This window comes from Mercenaria mercenaria, chromosome 14 (assembly GCF_021730395.1).
Source record: "Mercenaria mercenaria strain notata chromosome 14, MADL_Memer_1, whole genome shotgun sequence".
Classification (NCBI taxonomy): Eukaryota; Metazoa; Mollusca; class Bivalvia; order Venerida; family Veneridae; genus Mercenaria; species Mercenaria mercenaria.
Window position 1 is genome coordinate 22,792,847 of NC_069374.1, and position 22,975 is coordinate 22,815,821.

The window sequence follows — 22,975 nt, forward strand, 5'->3', positions numbered from 1 at the left end:
CTGGTAGCTCACTAACCACTAATGGAAATGGATTGAGACTTCCAAGTCAACCCTAAGTGGTTCCAACTGACGTATATTTGACGAACATGGTGCCACAGTAGCTGTCATCTTTAAATTTGTAAATTAGAAGATCTCAAGCTTTGAATGTCCCATCCCTCCTCTTCAGGAGTAGTAAATACTATTGATATAATGTGTTGCGAACGATGCGAACTGAAAATGTCACCTGATGTCTAAACCTAGGATATCAAATGCAATTTTGGGGCGTGCCGAGCGGGCGCAATCCTAATGGACCCGCCACTGAAAGTCATGGTAGTATATTGTTAACAGTACAATGATTTTTCTTTAACACCGTCACTAAAAATAGATACAGTCAAAAGAGAAGTATCGAGGATAACAATGTGCAAATATATGAACTATTAATTCGTTTTTAGGAGATGGTTTTCGGTTAAGGTAACAGTTTATCTACTTGTCATGTTGTAGGCTATTATCATAAATGCAGTATTTAGAAACGAAAGTCTAAAAAAAGTCGGAAAATCCAACCCGTTACTATTTTTAGATACAGAGCTATAAAGATAAATATTTAAACTCTTTTGGCTGGTATAACTTCTAAACTGTATGGTATAGGCCTCCTACCGTTGGAACATCCGGAGGGGACTGTAGAAATGCCCTCTGTCCGCCCGTATGTCCGTCCACGATTTTAATTAGCAGTTTTTGGTTTAAATTTGTAAGTAAGCTGGTAGCTCACTAACCACTAATGGAAATGGATTGACACTTCCAAGTCAACCCTAAATGGTTCCAACTGACGTATATTTGACGAACATGGTGCCTAAGTAGCTGTCATCTTTTAAATTTGTAAATTAGAAGATCTCAAGCTTTGAATGTCCCATCCCTCCTCTTCAGGAGTAATAAATACTATTGATATAATGTGTTGCGAACGATGCGAACTGAAAATGTCACCTGATGTCTAAACCTAGGATATCAAATGCAATTTTGGGGCGTGCCGAGCGGGCGCAATCCTAATGGACCCGCCACTGAAAGTCATGGTAGTATATTGTTAACAGTACAATGATTTTTCTTTAACACCGTCACTAAAAATAGATACAGTCAAAAGAGAAGTATCGAGGATAACAATGTGCAAATATATGAACTATTAATTCGTTTTTAGGAGATGGTTTTCGGTTAAGGTAACAGTTTATCTACTTGTCATGTTGTAGGCTATTATCATAAATGCAGTATTTAGAAACGAAAGTCTAAAAAAAGTCGGAAAATCCAACCCGTTACTATTTTTAGATACAGAGCTATAAAGATAAATATTTAAACTCTTTTGGCTGGTATAACTTCTAAACTGTATGGTATAGGCCTCCTACCGTTGGAACATCCGGAGGGGACTGTAGAAATGTCCTCTGTCCGCCCGTATGTCCGTCCACAAATATGTATCTTGCAATTGTTAGCTATTTCAATGACATTTTATAAAAAATACATTTCCTATTTTTCAAAATGTTACTTCATTTCTTAAGGCAATACCTTTCTTGAAATGTTAAGAAATTAACTGAATTTATTGCAAAAAAGATTCTGCTCCATAAAATTGTTTCTCTTACTTTTTCTCTCTTGATGCAAGAAAAATGTAAACAAAAGGGAGACCACTACTTCCAACAAAGGGATAAGTTCCAGAATGCATAACTAGTAATGTTTTAGTTACTTCCCCTTTAGTGATGATAGACCATAAAAAATACAGGAAGTGAATAATTGCTTCTCCCTTAGAATTTCATAACTTCCGCTGCGCATGCGCAGTGAGCACTTTACGATTCGAAGTTTTGGAGGCAAGTCGCTTGTAAATGCGAGTTGATAATGATTTGATTTCTGCAATAATAAAATAGTTGTGAGGTAATCCATCATCTGTAGGAATTTCCTTTTCTTTGCTGCTGTATTTATGAAAATTGAAAATCATTTCCAACTTTCTATGTTACTAAATAAAAGCAAAGTTTCATCGCCGATTTTGTTCCTAAAGAACATGTTTTTTCCATAAAAAAAATCACGAGTGTATTTACGAATTTTCAAGCGAGTTGCACTTTCTACTTTCAATCGACGGCCGCCATATTTGTTTACCTTAAAGGTCAAGGTCATTGAAATACCTACAATTGTACGCAATAAATATTCAACTTGAGTGCAATATGCAGATTATTCCGGCACAATTTTAACCAGCTTCCTTTTCTGGCCAGTGTTGTGCAAGTCCAACTCTTTGGTTTGTTGCCTCACACTTTCTATCAGCATAAATACTATAAAAGCATACCATTAGGCATTATTTTCAAGTTTCTTACCGAACCCTAGGCATGATCTAAAATTTTGAATGTCGTCAGTAGAAAGTAATGCTGAAAATTTACAACCTAAATCCGACCATGTGTGTCCATTAAAAAGAAACATCACTAAACTTTTACTATACATAGAACACTCACAAATTAAGTCTAGTAACAGACATGAAAACCAATATGGCAAATCAATATACGGTAGGTACACTTGCCTGAATTGGCAGCTAGATAACTAGGGGTATAGGATAAAGTAAATGACAGGCAATAGTTATTATCTAAGGAACTATATCATGTGCACAAATCAAGAGAACCTAGTTGTCACATCTGCTACATTGATAGATGTCACAGATGAAAATGTATTACATTATTACTAACATTTTGACAGTCAGAATATTTCAAAATGTTCAGAAAACGAAGAAAACTGTTGCAAGGACAGGCATCAGGATTGCATTGTACAAAATAATTTTGTATAGTATTCTTCACAATTTTGGTAGGAAACATGGATTAAGGAATATACATTTATTGATCAAGATCAGGTTGACATTCTAATATCAACTAAAAGGCGTCACCCTAGCAGAAGAACCATCATCTAAGTATCTCGATGTAGACATCCAGTTCAGTCTGTCATGGAATAACCACATAAAACGCATAACCAAAAACAACATGCTGGGCTTTCTTCGTCGTAATCTTTGGAATGCTTCGACAGAAACTAAAACAACTGCCTACATTACCACGACGAGATTTAACTTAGAGTATTGCGCAGCAGCATGGAACCCATATCAGAAAACAGCAACAACATCAGATCAAAATGGTACAGCTTCGAGCCGCTCGATTTGCACTCAACCTTTATTATAACACAAGTAGTGTCTCCTCCATACTTGATAAACTTGGCACTCTAGAAGCTAGGCGGACTAAACTTCAACTCACAATCCTCTACAAGATCTATCACAACTTGATCGACATCCAAGCAGATGCACACCTCAACCAAAGGCCTTTTCATGACAAGATCTAGGCACCAAATTCAGTTTCAACTTTACCACCCATCTAGCAAATCAGTTTGAATACAGCTTCCCGAGAACCACCCGACAGTGGAACGCACTACCAGCCTCAGTTGCTGAAGCTCCCTCTTTGGCACACTTCAAGAGGGAGCTATCTACCCAACCCTTCTAAATGGGGACTTTCCTCCAGTTGTGGCATTTTCAATGAAAAGACTCCTGAGCTGTGCCGGCGAAGACACTTCCCTAGTAGCGCCACGCAAGCCGGAGAGGTCAGCACGTATAGTCTTTTGAGGACTGTCACAACTGGGCAATGTTTTACTTTATTTCTTTCTTTTACTTTATTGCTCTTGTCAGAGTCTTTTCATACTACCTTTTCCATTTCTTTATTATCTTTTATGCTTGCGCACCGTGATATAATAGTCAAGTTTGACAGCATCACGTACAAATGTAGATGTATAGGTGTCGCACAGTAATAAGGCGCTTTGAAATGTAAACAAACAAAACAATAGCATAAATTTAAGTCAGTACACTACGTTTACTATGCAAACAGTAATTCTTCGTTGGTCGAGTGTTAACGGTATTCGTGTCATACATTTTCGTCGGGAGTTTATTTCCCAGACCCGTAAAAGATACTTTTAAAACTGTACGAGGAGTGTTCGATATGAATTGCTTATTGTCCTGTAGCTCGATATCCACGTGGGGCACGATAAAAACCAATACCTACCTGTATAGGGTTATTCAATACCTACACAACTGTGTATAAATGTACATGTTAGACTAAGTGTAAGACATAAAATTTGCCTTTTGAATACACGCAATCATTGACCACTGTAGTAAAAATGGTTGGTAGAAGCGTCGACAAGAAAGATGAAATACGGGCTTACATCAAAGCTCGCTCAAAACTTGGTTGTTCTTTGAAGCAGCTGATGACTGAACTTTCTACTGCTTATGGACCTTCTTGTGTGTCTTATGACAGAGTTCGGCGGTGGAAAAAGAAATTTGAGTCTGGTGTAGAGTCCATCAAAAATTCACCGAAATCAGGTAGGCCAAAATCTGCATCTCGTAAAGAAATCGTTTCCAGAATAAAGGAAATCATTGAAGGAGATGCCAGATTTACAGTTCGTGATATTGCACGAAAGGTAGGCATATCACTATCAACGGTTCACCTTATTTTGAAGAAGCATTTGAAAGTCAGAAAGATTTCTGCTAGATGGGTGCCACATCTGTTGAATGATGAGCAAAAGTGGCAACGGGTTAAAGTGGCCAAAAAGCTGCTTCAAATGTTTCCAAAATATGACAAAAAGCAGTTTGCCAATGTCGTCACAGGTGATGAAACCTGGGTCCATTATTTTGAGCCCGTCAGAAAGGTTAGCAATAAGATCTGGGCCACTAAACACAGCAAACGCCCAATAATTGCCAAACGTTCTTTGAGTGCAAAGAAGGTTTTGTATGCAATCTTCTTCTCTGGTGAAGGAGTCGTAATAAAAGTGCCGGTGAAAAAGGGCAAAAGCATCACCGGAAAGTACTACAAAGACGTAGTACTGAAGAAACTGAAAAAGTATTATCAGAAACGACGCCCTGCCACTGGTTTTAAACATGTCCGTCTTCTACATGACAATGCCCCCGCTCATACCTCCGCAATAGTTACGGCGTTTTTGAAGAAAGAAAAAGTAACTGTTTTGCCTCACCCCCCGTATTCCCCAGACCTTGCCCCATGTGATTTCTTTTTGTTTCCGAAATTGAAATCATTCCTTGCTGGGCGGAAATACCAGTCCCGACAGGCACTTGGATCTGCCATTCATCAGTACCTTATTACTGTGCCCAAATCAGCGTACCGTGACGTCTTCAAGAAGTGGATACATCGGCTGAAACTTTGCATTTCTAGCCACGGGGAGTACTTCGAGGGCATGAAATGAGCCCTTTTGGGCTAAGTTGAAATTTGAAGTCTCCAGATGGAAATAAGCAATTCATTTCGAACATCACTCGTATTTAATTTCTTTTCTTAATACGATTCAACGAAAACAACACGAGTTGGTTATAGTACTTACTTGACCTCTAACTTATATAATATTATGTCAGTGCTAACACGTAATTTTGTTTAAGTACGTTTCGTCTTTAATATAGTCTAATGGTTTTGAACCTTTCGTTAATGAAATACAGAGAAAATTGAACTTAAATAAGTTATGTAAATTGAATGCAAAATAAAAAAAAATATTGGGCGGATGAAAGGTCCGAACCATCAAAACTATCACTACAAGATTTTTATCCACTCAACCTACTGCGCAATCTAGCCAACTATTGAACTTATTTCCTATATCTTTTGTTTTAAAAGAGAGTGCTAAGTCCTGATTGTTTGTATACCTGTTGCTAAAAATAACAAGCAAATTCGATGAATTGGTATCCCCCGCCGAAAGGGTTTGTGGTGAGGAATGGCAAAAAAATATATCTGGCAAAAAGTTAAGGATGTTAATAAGAAGCAAATAATTTCATTAGTCAAAATCAATTTAACAGAAAACAAATGTTTAATTAAAGAGTACATAATAAATGTATGATACTTTGATCCTGACTAAAGAATTTATTTTGAATGGGATATGCTTACTGTAATAAGCTTAGCTTTTAAAATTAAATGCAGTTAATTGAAATATGAGCTTGAAGTTTAACTGGAACGAAATATTGTCTTTGAGTGGTTTGGCACCAGGTGTTGTTGTTTAACATGTACATTTGAACTTAAAAAAACAGATGTACTTATGAGAACACTGGTAAGATATCTTGAACATGACTGAGGGCAAGGCTTGTGCAGTCACAACTTAACATGTTGAAGGTTTGAACATTTAAAAAAAGGAATGGAAATATATATATGTATATATATTTATTTCTTAAGGGTGTGGGGGTGCGGGGGAACGGGAGAGGAAACAAAATTTCACAGGTTTCACAAAATTTCCATATTGATGGAAAATTAAAAATGAAAAACAAGAGGGTCATGATGACACTGGATCGCTCACCAGAGTAATATGAGCTACATGTTTCTAATGTCAAACTGATGATTTTTAGAAATTTTTTGGAAGATTTTCCGATGTACAATCAAGTAACCCCTGGGGCTGGGCCAATTTTACCCCGGGGGTCATGATTTGAACAAAGTTTGTAGAAGTCTACTAGGAAATGTTACATATCAAATATCTAAGATCTAGGCCTTCTGGTTTATTTTTAGCAAATTTATGAAGATTTCCCTATGTACAATCAAGTAACCCCTGGGGCTGGGTCAATTTGACCCTGGGGGGTCAAGATTTGAACCAATTTTGTAGAGGTCCACTAGGCAATGCTACATGTCAAATATCTAAGCTCTAGGCCTTCTGGTTTAAGTCTACTAGGCAATGCTACATGTCAAATATCTAAGATCTAGAAAATTTTGAAGATTTTTCTATGTACAATGAAGTAACCCCATGGGGCGGGGTCATTTTGACCCTGGGGGTCATGATTTGAAAAAATTTTGTAGAAGTCTTAGAGTACATTAGTCATTACAGATTTTCTTCAGCAAATTCATATTTTAGTTGTCTTATTTTGCACATTGCCTAGAAATGCGTGGGTTTGGTGTTTTACTTTATTCTTGGCAAATTCTTCTAAATTAGAACTAAGAGTGATCATATTTTACTTAAATGCAGACTTTTTATTGTCTTTTTATTTAGATTGTACTAGAAAAATCTTAAGAAATGATAAAAATGTCCGAAAATGGCGGTCGCGAAAACGAGTGACAAATACGGAAAACGAAAGTAAACATTAAAAATTCTTGCTAAAATAGCTGTTTTGAATTTCATTTTTTTCACCATACCACGTATAATTTCTGCTTATTTAAAGCATTTATTTTTTTTTTTGCCCAAACAAAACCTCGGCAATGATAATGAATTTATTATAGACCGTGACGGCCGACCGGCTCATGTAATCGTGTCAAGCACACAAAATAATTAACAAGTAGTGCAAACATGTTAATCTTGGGCTGCATTGTTTACCAATTAACATTTACACATTGATCAATAAACACCTTTGATAATGACGGGTCATTATTGTACTCAATACAAACCGCGAGATGATTACGTGTCAGTTGGCGCGTGGCGTGATTGACATCTGTCAGTAGCTAATTAACATACGACACTCCGCCTATTGCCATACTTCCGTTTGTGCCGGCAACAATATTGAAATTCACTGAGATTTTGATTGATACGGGGCAGAACTTTCTAACTCGAGACGCATCAAAGTAAATTTCTGCGAGTCAAGCCGACGCACGGGGCATATTTTATGCGGGTCAAATACAAGTTTTTCTCTATTTTCGCGGGTCAAAACCCGGGACCTCGGGTCAACCGAACGCCCTGAGTCTATAAGGCAATGCTACATGTCAAATACCTAAGATCTAGGCCTTCTGCTTTATTTTTAGAAAATTTTTGAAGATTTTCCTATGTAAAATCAAGTGACCCCTGAAGCGGGGTCAATTTTGACCCCGGGGGTCATGATTTAACAAATTTTGTAGAGGTCCACTAGGCAATGCTACATGTGAAATATCTAAGCTCTAGACCTTCTGGTTTATTTTTAGAAAATTTTTGAAGATTTTCCTATGTAAAATCAAGTGACCACTGGGGCAGGGTCAATTTTGATCCTGGGGTCATGATTTGAAAAATTTTTGTAGAGGTCTACTAGGCAATGCTACAAATGAAATATCTAAGCTCTAGGCCTTCTGGTTTATTTTTAGAAAATTTTTGAAGAATTTCCTATGTAAAATCAAGTGACCCATGGGGCGGGGTCAATTTTGTCCCCGGGGTCATGATTTGAACAACTTTAGTAGAGGTCCACTAGGCAATGCTACAAGTCAAATATCTAAGATCTAGGGCTTCTGGTTTTTGAGAAGATGATTTTTGAAGATTTTCCAATGTAAAATCAAGTGACCCCTGGGGCGGGGTCAATTTTGACCCCGGGGTCACCCCGGGTGACCAAGGCAAGTGGGCGACCAGGTGTAGGTGCGCAACTTCACATGTTTATAATAAATGTTCACAGAAAAGAATGAAAGAAATTTAATGAAATTCTGCCAAATGGCAAGTTTATGTACAAATATGTGGATTTTTAGACAATTAAAGGGCAATAACTCTGCAGTTACGAAAGAAATCCATACGAAATTGTGTGTGCACAACCACATTATAGTGCTCTAAATTCTGTTAAAGTTTCATAGTTCAAGGTCAAATATATCAAAAGTTATGATGCAGAAATTGCCATATTTATAGTATCCTATATAGTTAACACTAGAAACTTCTAAGGGCCATAACTCTGGTGTTACTTGGGCAATCTGACTGAAACTTGACGGACCGCAAGAACTCATAGTGGTGAACATGTATATGAAGTTTTAAATAAATATTCCCAACCATTTCCTAGATATGGCTCCGGACGAACGGACGGAAGGACGGACGGACGGAAAGACGGACGGAAGGACGGACGGACGACGCCAAAACTATATCCCTCCGACTTTCGTCGGGGGATAAAAACGCCATAATATTGTACGGTACTTATAGATGATGTAGATGTAGATTGCGAAAGATATTTAAATATGGATATTGATTTAAGTAAGAATGGGTAGTAGCAAAGCGTGGAATTAAGGTCACACACACCAGTAAATAGTTTTCCCTATATATTCTATATAAAACTGACATTTTTAAAGAGGTACCAAATATAGCTAGACCCATTTCAGAGAAGAAATGTTTACCTTATTTTAAAGAGTTTGTTAAAAGTAGGGGTCATGTATCTTCTAAGAGAGATTCCTCTTGTCAAATTTGCTTACTGTAAAATCACATCTAAATCACACTGCTGTGACCTGGAAGTACTACTCATACTAAAATTGAGTTTCACTTCACAACCCACCTCTCCCATTTTCCCTACCAAAATGTCAAAAATACATCCAAAATGAAATTTAAACAGAGACTAGCTTAAATTTAGACCTCTGTTGCCATGTCAAGTGAAAAAATAATGTTCAAAAACCTGTCTAGATTAGATGGCTCCCACGCTGGTTCCTTTACTATAGTTAAATTAGGCATTAACAGTTATGTTGAATACCTGTCTATTTTATCAAGACGTAATATCAATGTCGTCTGCTGTATTAAGTTTACACTACCTGTGGGCTACTGAGCAAGAATGTAAATACATATTGTGTCCTGCAAAATGGACAAGTCTTTATGCAATATACTCTTACTGTAAGTGTGTGTTTTTGCCATTAATATTCACAGACCGTTAGAAACAAAATGACCCCGTTAATATTCTAGATAAATGGCAAGGAAATTCGAGTTTTACCCTTGGCACGTTCAAACACACCACAGGTAAATAAATTTCACTAACAGTTGATCAGTGTAGAGACGGATAACCAAGAGATATGACACAACATATTTTTAGGCCCAAGTCCAACTAAAGGTTATCAGTTTTAGAGAACTAATATTAGTTGAACCTTCACACAGACGACACTTTTCATGCTTCGGTGATAGTAAGGTATGACTAATCACAATTCAATTATACTTTTATTAACCTTTTAATACACCGATACTAAACAAATTGTAAAAAAAATGTATGAAGGGTTTAAAGTTTGTGTGACTTTGAGCTATTTTTGATACTGGCACGCGACCTATGTTAATAGGGTAAAGCGGTGTTTAATGTTTATTTTTATTTTTTTTAGCTCACCTGAATCGAAGGTTCAATGTGAGCTATTAGTATAGGGTGGATGGTCCGGCGTCCGTCGTCGATCGTCCGTCGTCTACATTTGTTCTTAAACATCTTCTCCTCTGAAACTACTGGTCAGAATAACACCAACTTTGGTCTGTAGCAACCTGTTTAAGTCCTCTATCAGATTTATTCAAATGGGGGCACTTGGCCTCTTTTAGGAGCCGCTAGAGCTAAAAATAGAAATACCTTGAAACGACTTCTTCTCATGAACCGCTTGATGGATCTTCATCAAACTTGGTCTGTAGCATTATGATAAAGTCTATTCACTAGTTTGTTAATCCCCCGCCGTGGCGGAGGGATTATAGGAATGGTCTGCGTCCGTCCTTCCGTCCGTCCGTCCTTCCGTCCTTCTGTCCGTAACAAAATCGTGTCCGGTGAATATCTCCTAAACCCCTTGAAGGATTTTCATGAAACTTGGATCAAATGATCACCTCATCAAGACGATGTGCAGAACCCATGAGTCAGCCTTGTCGGTTCAAGGTCAAGGTCACAACTCAAGGTCAAATGTTTGAGCCTGCCATTTTGTGTCCGCTCTATATCTCCTAAACCCCTTGAAGGAATTTTATAAAACTTAGGTCAAATGATCACCTCATCAAGACGATGTGCAGAACCCATGAGTCAGCCATGCCGGCTCAAGGTCAAGGTCACAACTCAAGGTCAAAGGTTTGAGCCTTCCATTTTGTGTCCGCTCTATATCTCTTAAACCCCTTGAAGGAATTTTATAAAACTTGGGTCAAATGATCACCTCATCAAGACGATGTGCAGAACTCATGAGTCAGTCATGCCGGCTCAAGGTCAAGGTCACAACTTAGGATCAAAGGTTTGAACCTTCCATTTTGTGTCCGCACTATATCTCCTAAACCCCTTGAAGGATTTTCATCAAACTTGGGTCAAACGATCACCTCATCAAGGCGATGTGCAGAACTTATGAGTCAGCCATGTCGGCTCAAGGTCAAGGTCACAACTGAAGGTCAAAGGTTTGAACCTTCCATTTCGTGTCCGCTCTATATCTCCTAAACCCCTTGAAGGAATTTTATAAAACTTGGGTCAAATGATTACCTCATCAGAACGATGTGCAGAAATTATGAGTCAACCATGCCTGCTCAAGGTCAAGGTCACAACTAAGGGTCGAAGGTTTGAGCCTTCCATTTGGTGTCCACTCTGTATCTCCTTAACCCCTTGAAGGATTTTCATCAAACTTGGGTCAAATGATCACCTCATCAAGAACTCATGAGTCAGCCATGTCAACTCAAGGTCAAGATCACAACTGAAGGTCAAAGGTTTCAGCACTGTATCTCCTAAACCCCTTGTAGGATTTTCATGAAACTTTGGTCAAATGATCACCTCATCAAGACGTTGTGCAGAATTCATGAGTCAGCCATGTCGGTTCAAGGTCAAGGTCACAGCTAAAATCAAAGGTTTTACCCTTTCACTATCCATAGCAGTGGCGGGGGATTTAGCTGTCTTTCAGACTGCCTTGTTCAAATGGGGACAATTGGCCCCTTTGAGGGGCTGCTAGAGCTAAAAATAGAAATACATTTAAACGACTTCTTAACATGAACCGCTTGATTGGTCTTCATCAGACTTCGTCTTTAGCATCAATATATGGTCCTCTATCAATTTTGTTCAAATAGGGACACTTGACCCCTTTTAGGGGCTCCTAGCGCTAAAAAAAGAGAAGATTTCAACGACTTCTCCTCATGAACCGCTTAATGGACCTTCATCAAGCTTGGTCTTTAGCATCATTATAAGGTCATCTCACAAGTTTGTACAAATGAAGGCACTTGGTCCCTTTTAGGGGCCGCTTGAGCTAAAATAGAAAAACATTTTAACGACTTCTTATCATGAACCGCTTGATTGATCCTCATCAAACTTGGTCTGCAGCATTATTGTATGGTCCTCTCCAAAGTTTATTCAAATGGGGACATTTTGGCCCCTTTTAGAGGCCGCTAGAGCTAAAAATAGAAATACCTTTAAACGACTTTTTCTTATGAATCGTCTGATGGATTTTCATCAAATTTTGTCTGTAGCATCACTATAAGGTCTTTTCTCAATTTTGTTCAAATGAGGTCACTTGGCCTCGTTTAGGGGCTGTTAGGGCTAAAACTATAAATAAGTTAAAAGGACTTCTTTTCATGAATCGCTTGAGGGATATTCATCAAACTTAGTGTGAAGCAACATTATATCGTTCTCTCCAAATTTTATACAAATGGGGGCTCTTGGCCCCTTTTAGCGGCCGCTAGAGCTAAAAATAGAAATACCTTTAAACGACTTCTTCTCATGAACCGCTTGATTTATCTTCATCAAACTTGATCTATAGTATTATTATATGGTCCTCTCCCAAGTTTGTTCAAATCGGGGCACTTGATTCCTTGTAGGGGCCGCTAGAGCTAAAAATCGAAATACCTATAAATGACTTATTCTCATTATAAGGTCCTCTCCCAAGTTTGTTCAAATGGGGTCACTTGTCCTCTTTTAGGGACCGTTAGGGCTAAAACTATAAATAAGTTAAAAAGACTTCTTTTCATGAACCGCTTGATGGATATTCATCAAACTTGGTCTGAAGCATCATTATATGGTCCTCTACCAAATTTGTACAAAATGGGGGAACTTGGCCCCTTTAAGGGGCCGCCATAGCTAAAAATAGAAATAACTTATAAAACTGTTGTATGAATCCTATATTGTTGTTGTTTCTTACTATTACCGTAGAAATTTAAATGTAGAATAGATAAGCGTGGGAGCAATCTGGTCGCGTAATGGTTGACAGGTTTTTGAACACCAAATAGTCGTCAGTTTTTGACAATATCGCATCATATAAAAATTATAGTGCTTATCGGGAACAAGTAATCTTTTTTAAAACACTTTTTATCTAAAGAGCTACCTTTTAAAACAGAGCATGAGCATTTTCATAGAATGATTCGGGTTTGTTTCAGAAAAATCGGCAGTTTCGAGTTGGTCGCTACGCAGCGCAATCAAGTGGATATCGTTCTGTATCTAACTTGCAAAGTTTTATCCGTCATAAAAAGTCATTAGAACCTCACACAGAATAACTTTAGAACGTTCTATATCATTATACAGATCCCACTATTTCTAATATATTGCACTTTTACAATTTTGTGTTCGCTCTATGTTAGACATATTTTTGCGGACACTGTCAAAAAACAACAACCTAAAACAGAAATGAATATCGAACAATATCATCATCTAAATATTAGTTAGTAAAAACAAAACCAGTAAGCGGATGTAGCTCCACCGCGTATGGTACTGAACAGCGTACCAAAACAATAACAAGCGGATTAATTAACTCTTTAAATCACTATAGTAACATTTCGTTTATTTTTACTCCCTTAACACATGGCATTGCTATTTCATTACTGATATATTGTCCATTTAAGCTTTTCGTACAAAATAAATCTGACCCATGGTTAAAAGTATTGATCATTTGTCTGTACATGTTTTCATCCATATGCCTGATGAAGCGTTCATCTATTTTCAAAGAGATAAATCACAGAGAAACAAGAACGTTGAAAATAATGAGGAAAAAACAAGATTTTACTTGTCGTCCATGAAACAAAAACGTCGAAATAAGCTTGTATGTTCGTCATTTAAAAATGAAAATAAACGTACAAGCACGTAATGAGTGCACAATAGTCTGTCTAAAGGTTAGGGTTAGGTTTAACATAGGTTCAATAGTGTACATTCAATGCGTGCGTACACTGAATGCGGGGTATTAAATGCCGATCGTTATTTTGCCGGTAAAGACTTGCTCTATTCTATTATTCGAACGTGCCACTTTATTAATGTCTTTAGTAAAGCATTTACTGTACATACAATCCAACATTGGTGCATTTGTCTCATAATGAAATGCCATTGTTTAATTAATATCTCCCTCAGGTAGGCAACAACAAAAATCAAATATTAAAGTTACATAAGTTAAAATGCAAAATACCTGACGCCCATATGGTAAACGTTTGACTTTTTGTTGATATCTCAGCTCAAAGGAATAATCGAACAATCTTTGGCGTGTCCTGGGTTAAAAATAATCACTTTCGACAAAGACAGTGAACTAACATCAGAAATAAGGAACAGCCATGTGCAGATGTGACATCAGATTGAAAGAGGAAGCCGAAAATCATATAATAGTTTAAACTGATTTATAAGCATGCAAGTTATATCTGTATTTTGAATTATCACATGTTTGACGTCGCGGGAGTGTAATAAAGCCATCAAATAAAAATGATAATACACTAGTGTAATAAAGCTTGGACGTCGGCGTCGTTTATAGTATATGAGACGTTGGTCAAATTGATTTGTTTATATAATAAACGAAAGTAGAATTTTTGATGTTTCGACAGGAATGGCTAACATGTGATAAAAAGAATAATACAGTTGTGACTTTCCGCATTGAATTTATTAAACGAGTCTCGCATTTTATTATTTTATTCAACTCGTTTAATGAATTCAATATGAAAAGACACTCATGTAATATCCTCTATTTATTGTATGATATAATTTATTACTTGATGCCGCAAGTAAACTGCCTTCTGGAGTAAGGCTATGCTAAGTTGTGGCTGAAATATAAATAGTTAATTACACGCACAATTTCGAGCCTACATGCTTCCATTGCATAGCGAAAATGCACTTTGTTTAATTTATAAAAACAACAGGCAAACAAACTCAGAAGAACCATGATTGTGCGTGATTCTTCTTTGAAACCCTAACATATTCATATCCAGAGAAAATAAAACATTGATATGTAGTAATCAAGATTAAGCAAACCAAATAGCACAAGATCTAGGTGCAAATAAAGTTTCATTTTAGTTGTCGTAACGCTCGCTAATAAACAAACGGGAAAACCAGTGTGCCTCCGGAATATGTGGTGTGAAAAACGGATTTGCGAATTGGAAACAGTATACAAAAATCATTCACCAGTATCATCTTTGTTTTGATGATTTACTAGTAGGTAAAAACTCAATTTTTACCGGATTTATTAGATTTTAATAGATAATTTACTGGGTACGTTTTAATTGAATGACTTAAAAATAAAATCTGTACAAAATACCCCAAGGTTTTCGTCGATGCTAGAAAATCTCGTCTTGCACTCGACGTGTAAGATGACTCATGAATGAAAATATGCTACTCAAAAAACTAGTACCTAAATGAAACACATTTGTTTTATTTTTTCATTCCTTTAGGTTATCTGAAGAGAACGGCTTACAAAAAAGGAATTAATCACTGGTTGTAGGTATGGATTGCAATATCCGGCACTCAGCTAATTGTTTTGCGTTAACTCTACAGAGCATCGTTACCATCTATACAGTTTCCCCCGAGCCGGATATTTCCATCTGCACCTACATGTACGTTCGGTAAAATAGTCTTATAATCTGAAATCAAGGAGAAGAATCAGACCAAGGAAAGTGAAAAGGCATTCGTTCATTTATAACACTGGTTTTTCTTTACTGTTTCGAATTAACAAATTTGTGAGCACATGAAAATATTCCAGATAATGCCATACGCAATGCTTGTTCAACAGAAAAACAACTACAAGTACATTCACGTGAAATTTAGTGTGAATTAATGGTAAATATGATGTTGACGTAGATCATGGACGACATTTTATATGAGAGATAAGGCCCAGCAAGTAAGACACAGAACGGCATCCAGTTGATTGCGCTCCTTAGCGACCCACTCGAAACTGCGTTGCGTTAGATTTTCGGCCGATTTTTCTTAAACGAACCTGAATTATTGGATAAATGGATATATGTGCTAAGAAACGGAGAGATTTGCGCTCTAGTTGCACCCGTCGTTTTCATTCAGTTCGTTATATAACGGGTAGAAATTCCTTTAAATGATATTTACAAGACCGGAAATTTACACAATGGGCCATATTTCTTCATCTGTTCTACGTAAAATTCACTGTTCAAACAACGTAGGAACCACTTGCTCTGATAAAGCTATGGCCAGAATGATCATTGCAATTATCCACTAGAGCTTGAGGCCGGGAAGGCAGATTGTTCGGCCTTATCCGGTCTTGACGGAGCTTCCAGCCTTTACGAAAATGATCCAAAGTTTCCCTAATCTCACTTTTTAAAAATTACTCACAAACTCGGATATACTGAAAGTGATGGAGATATAATCTTCATTTTGAAAACAGGTCATATATTTTTATGAACTTTGTTGTAAATTCTTGGATTTATAATTCAGTTAAATTCATAAATATAAACCATGTTAATCTTGATATGCAAAAATAACCACTTGCTTAAAACTCGGCGTGGCGTCTTCAGATTCACATGAGATTCAGTGCGCAAAAGTTGCGGTTTGGCACTGGTTAGGTATCCAAATGGGGTTACTCCATAACTAATGGATGCGACCATCAGAAAATAAAAAAAGTTTCAGTTAAGTTATGGTAGCCAGACCCATGCCTATCAATCAGAGGTCAAAGTCACCATTGGAGGTAAAGTATAAAGCTTTCTGCTCCATAACTTTTTATTGAAACCCAACACATAGTCTAATCATGGGGAGCATTTCCATGCAGTTAAAAAAAACAGCAATGCAGCATTGAAGGATTTTAAACTGCATGGAAATGCTCCCCCATTAGACTATGTGTTGGGCACATGACCCATGGCTGTCGGTCAGAGGTCAAGGTCACTATTGAAGGTAAAGTAAAATTGTTTCCACTCCATAACTTTTATGTGCTTTGATAGATTATTTCAATTAGTACTGCACACAAATGTCCCCTATGATGAGCCAATGTGACGTGGACCTTGTATAAAATACCAAAAACTTGCTGGCAAAAAAATTCAATATGATCTAAATCAAATGTCATGTATTTTCGTGGTGTGATTTTATTTTTTCCCAACAATTGCAGTTGCGTTGAAAACATTCGTGCAAACGTTTATTTTTAAAAAAAACATTACAGATGAAGAGTTTTGTTATTGTCTCCCACCATTATGTATAAAGTGGAAAATTAAAAAATCTTCTTGTGTGAAACTGCTGGCCCTATTTTAAAATAATTTTACACAAATGGTCCTTGTATGACCCTATACCAAGAAAGTTCAGATTATTCTAATTCGTCAAAAACATGGTCACCTGGGGGCGTGATCACTTTTACCTATATGTATATAGTAGACACTTAGAAAATCTTCTTGCATAAAACTGCAAGTCCGATTTTAAAATAACTTCATACAAATTGTCATTGTGTGACCTTCGATATATAATGTTCAAATTATTCTGATTCGTCAACAAGAAATATCTTTTAAAAAGATGGTCGGCGAATTGTACAATGTATTAAGACAATAAGTTTATGAGGTTTACATATCATTTGTGTTACTCTATCATCTATCTAACATTTTGAAAATAGCAAAACTAAACACAACAATTAAACAGTTTAAATGGTTCTCTTTTAATTTTTCAAAAAAAGTCTCGTAACGGTGCAATATTGTTTCGTTTCTTTTTTTCTATGTCGAATAATTACAACAGTGATCTTGAAGTCACTTCTCTACCTAGAAGACATTAGTCGATCGGCTAATCACACCCTCTTTCATGTGATACGCAGACCGTATTCAGCTCTCCCTGTAAATCGATACGTATTGGTATTTGAACAGGTTTCTATTACATTTATTAAAGGTGCAAAATAAAGACAAATGAACAGCATAAATCTTAACAAAAGACTACACATTTTGTAATATAGTACTAAACATTATGATAGCCGTGCAATATTCCCTTGAAATCAACACAAGAACAGAGAAACAAATGATTGTTTCTGTATTTTCTAAGACTGACATGGGGGTCATTTGTCCTACTTTCATGTTTATCATTTTTCCGTAATCGGTCGGAAATTCTTCGGGATCACGTGATTTTAAAATTGTTTCAAACGAATATCCGTTTAAAGACGCGCGACAAAATAACTGTATTTCCATGATACACGACTTGCACGAAAAATATGAAATGTACACAATTTATGTTTAAAATTGACAGTGACATATATTAGGCCAAGACAATGCGTTTAATGTCTAAAATCTTATTAAATTAATGTAGCCATATGTACATAAATCGGTGTATTTAGGTAAATTTCAATCACATTTTGTTTCGGCTGTGTAAGACAGTTATTCATTTATATTCTTAAAACTATACTGAAAAGAGATTAACTGAAAAAGTTTGCAGACGAAGTTGTAAAAACACTTTTATTCGGGAAGGGCCTGAATTGTCCTCCCGCAAACTTGTAGTATAGCTGTTTATTACCTGTATTATAAGAATGTTTTTATGCCCACGAAGGGAGGCATATAGTTTTTGAACCGTCTGTCGGTCTGTCTGTCTGTCGGTCTGTCAGTCTGTCCGCAATTTTCGTGTCCGGTCCATATCTTTGTCATCGATAGATGGATTTTCAAATAACTTGGCTTGAATGTGTACCACAGTAAGACGACGTGTCGCGCGCAAGACCAAGGTCCGTTGCTCAAAGGTCAAGGTCACACTTAGACGTTAAAGGATAGTGCATTGATGGGCGTGTCCGGTCCATATCTTTGTCATCGATGGATGGATTTTCAAATAACTTGGCATGAATGTGTGACATAGTAAGACGACGTGTCGCACGCAAGACCCAGGTCCGTAGCTCAAAGGTCAAGGTCACACTTAGACGTTAAAGGTCATTTTTCATGATAGTGCATTGATAGGCGTGTCCGGTCCATATCTTTGTCATTCATGCATGGATTTTAAAATAACTACGCATGAATATGTGACACAGTAAGACGACGTGTCGCGCGCAAGACCCAGTTCCGTAGGTCAAAGGTCCTAAACTCTAACATCGGCCATAACTATATATTCATTCAAAGTGCCATGGGGGGCATGTGTCATCCTATGGAGACAGCTCTTGTTCATGAAGGTTTTGTGAGTTACAAAATTGTTGAATTCGATGTGCTAAGTTTGTAAAAATCACGTTATCGTTTGGGCATATAATATATTTTGCATCTATTTATAAATTATAGCCTCGTTTCGGAGGATTCTTCCGAAAAAATCCGAAGATGCTCGACGGGTTCGTAAGCAGTCGGAAAACATACTTTCGGTTTGACATAGGCAACATTTTTTGTTTATTTGTTAGTTATTCTTGAACATATTCATGACTTTTTGGTCAGATCCGATGCAGTGGGCCATATTTTCAGTAAATAGGAAGTCTCAGCTACAAACTCTGGTTTTCATATAATACTCGTTCGGGTTTTAGTAATGGACCTTTAAACTTACTTATCATTTTAGATATATCAATATTCTTGCTAAATATACTGAGCGAAGCGTAGCTTTAAAACTGTAAACAGCGTCATTAAACACTCCTTGTCTAACATTTCACTTAGCGTTGTACAATCAGCAGAGTGAAAATCATGAAAAAAGATTGTCGGCTAATTGTAGTAAGACAAGAAGTATATGAGGTTTACAAATGGTGTCATTCTATCATCTATCTAACATTTTGCAAATAGCAAAACCAAGCACCACACGTGACAACAATTTAAATGGTTCTCTTTAAAATGTTCACAAAGGTTTCCTAATGTGCAATTTTGTTTCGTTTATTCTACGACAAATAATTACAGAAGCGGCCTGGAAGGCACTTCATAGAAGACTCTAATCACACCCTTATTCATATGATACGCAGACCGTATTCAGCTCTTTCTGTAAATTGATATATGTTGGTATTTGAACAGGTTTTTATCATATTTATTAAACTTACTTATCATTAGCTCATCTGACTTTCTGAAATAAAATGATGAGTTATTGTCATCACTTGGTCGGCGTCGGTGTCGGCGTCGGTGTCGGCGTCGGCGTTGCCTGGTTAAGTTTTATGTTTAGGTCAGCTTTTCTCCTAAACTATCAAAGCTATTGCTTTGAAACTTAGAACACTTGTTCACCATCATAAGCTGACCCTGTACAGCAAGAAACATAACTCCATCCTGCTTTTTGCAAGATTTATGGCCCCTTTTATACTTAGAAAATATCAGATTTCTTGGTTAAGTTTTATGTTTAGGTCAATCTTTCTCCTAAACTATTAAAGCTATTGCTTTGAAACTTGCAACACTTATTCACCATCATAAGCTGACCCTGTACATCAAGAAACATAACTCCATCCTGCTTTTTGCAAGAATTACTGCCCCTTTTGGACTTAGAAAATCAGTTTTCTTGGTTAAGTTTTATGTTTAGGTCAGAATTTCTCCTAAACTATCAAAGCTATTGCTTTAAAACTTGCAATACTTGTTCACCATCATAAGCGGACCCTGTACAGCAAGAAACATAACTCCATCCTGCTTTTTGCAAGATTTATGGCCCCTTCTGTACTTAGGAAATATCAGATTTCTCGGTTAAGTTTTATGTTTAGGTCAACTTTTTCTCTTAAATTATCAAAGTTATTGCTTTGAAACTTGCAACACTTGTTTACCATCGTAAGCTGACCCTGTACTTCAAGAAACATTACTCCATCCTGCTTTTTTCAAGAATTATTGCCCCTTTTGGACTTAGAAAATCAGTTTTCTTGGTTGAGTAATATGTTTAAGTCAGCTTTTCTCATAAACTATCAAAGCTATTGCTTTAAAACTTGCAACACTTGTTCACCATCATAAGCTGACCATGTACAGCAAGAAACATAACTCTGTCCTGCTTTTAGCAAGACTTATGGCCCCTTTTGGACTTAGAAAATATCAGATTCGTTAGTTAAGCTTTATGTTTAGGTCAACTTTTCTCCTAAACTATTCAAGCTATTGCTTTGAAACTTGCAACAGTTGTTCACCATCATAAGCTGACTATGTACATAAAGAAACATAACTCCGTCCTGCTTTTTGCAAGAATTATGACCCTTTTTGGACTTAGAAAATCATGGGTAGGACATTTTTTCTATTATACAAAAAAAAAATCAGATGAGCGTCAGCACCCGCAAGGCGGTGCTCTTGTTTTTTAGATATATCAATATTCTTGCTAAATATACCGAGCGAAACTTAGCTTTAAAACTGTGAACAGTGTCATTTAGCATAAATGCTTTGTCTACATTTCACCCAGCGTAGCACAATCAGCAGAGTGAAACAAATAGACACTCTCGTCCAATCAGGCAGAGTGTTGCATAAATCGTTCATTTTGATAAATCATCTATAATGCGTTATCGAGTAGTCTGATTTGCAAACTGAAATCACGTGGCGTAGTCACTAATTCGCCGAGAAAACATGGCCACCAGAGGGCGTGGTTAAAATGTATTTTCAGCTAACAGAGGTAATTGTCCAAAATACTGACCTAAGGTCAAAAATGGTCCCGCCCCTGTTACTAGGCTTATTAAAATATGTATGTATGAATAAAAACTTTGAAAATCTTCCTCTCTGAATCTCTGAATTCTTAATTCATATGTTTAGCCAGTATTAATGATGAGAATTTGTGTTGGGTAAAATACACAATTTAAAACTACATCTTTGTTGTGAAGGATTCCTCCTTCGTACTCCTGCCATTGCCGTTCCGACTGTCTTACCATCCTGTTGTCCTGCTATCATGCCCAACATAATTTGATTATTAGGTGATTGGCAATGGTAGGATATAAACAAAACAGCGCTTCATAGACTACCATTTCCAAGTAATCTTGGCTGAAGGTCACACTTAGAGGCCGGTGAGGAACTTTACTTCTCCAGTACAATCTCATTGTGCATTGTGATGCATATGTTCACACACCATACATTAACATTTAAACCATTTCTCATTACAGATTCAGTATGTCAAGACAAGGAACGCTTTATAGTCCGGCAGAAAGAATAGGTAAGTTGGCTACTTGTATTAAATGAAGTGTAATTTCATGGTGATATTTGAAGAGTTTTAAGGTGCACTAACTCAAGTTTTGGTAATGTGGCATGTAGAAGAAGAGTCCAGGCGCCTCTCCGGAAAATATTGTTTGCCAGGGTGAGTACCTTGATAGATCCATCAGTATTCAGTTAGCCAGTTGGATTGTTTCCCCACCCAAGGGTAATTTTCAAAGAGTGATAAGGAACAAGTGATGGGAAACCACTCGACTGAGGAAGCCAGTAAATAGACTGAATGTTGCAAGTTTTCGTTATTGGTTGAAATATATTTTATTCGTTGTTACCATATGCATAATATATAATATAAAATACTTTTACATGTATCAAACGAAATGGATCGAACTGGAAGCAAAATGCTTGTAAATGCTCTATTCTAATGTATGCTAAATATTGGTACATGGTATATGGCGACGTTCAGTTAAATAAAAAAATTCTGACGAATATAAATGTTTGAAATGTAAATAAACAAAAACAAGCAACAAAAAATAATGAGGGGAAGTGAGAGATATATGAAATTGTTAGTTAGACTAGTGAGAAATAAGAGAGGATGGGGGCCGACCGAGTGTATGGTTCCGAGATGGTAGTCTTTACATAGTTGTATTTACAGGATCAGTCGAAGCGATTTGATTTTTCAATGTATTTGTGAACAGTGAGAAAGATATGTTCGCTTGCAGTGCCTGAGGGTTCTTTGTTACCAAAAAGGATAGTTTACAAAGATACTTGATGCCATTTACCGTATCTGGACGCAAGTTCTGATATAGCGGACACTCGAGATAAAAGTGACGAGCACATTCGCAGAGAGGTGAAGTAATGATGTGTTTTGTATATAGATCGTCTGATAGTGAACTGCAGTTAGTTTTGAGGCGGGTGTGCATTATATGAGTCTTACGTTTACCCGAGTAGAAGTACGAGGGCACATTCGAGGGTTGGAAAAGGTGCTTTTTAAAATTAGACAAGGTGTGAGAGTTACGGACATCAACAGGGACGTCGTTGAGAGCTCGTTTCGTAGAAAGCAGAAAGGTATTGTAGTAAAGAGTTGTTCGAGCTCTTAGTACTCTAAAGTCATCTTGGTTGTGGAGGTGGATGTTGGGTTTTGAACCGGTTTAGGACACAAATCAGA

General features: G+C 37.0%; 1 protein-coding gene across 1 annotated transcript in view; it reads left to right on the forward strand.

Moving 5' to 3' along the window:
- Window positions 1–1,052: 1,052 nt before the first annotated feature.
- LOC123529642 (uncharacterized) overlaps window positions 1,053–22,975 on the forward strand; it is a 582,930-nt gene continuing 561,007 nt past the window's right edge. The window contains exons 1-2 of the mRNA XM_053523049.1: window positions 1,053–1,184; window positions 21,765–21,814. Coding sequence (XP_053379024.1) covers window positions 21,772–21,814 — 43 coding nt within the window. The 5' untranslated portion in view covers window positions 1,053–1,184; window positions 21,765–21,771. The remainder of the gene's footprint in view (window positions 1,185–21,764; window positions 21,815–22,975) is intronic.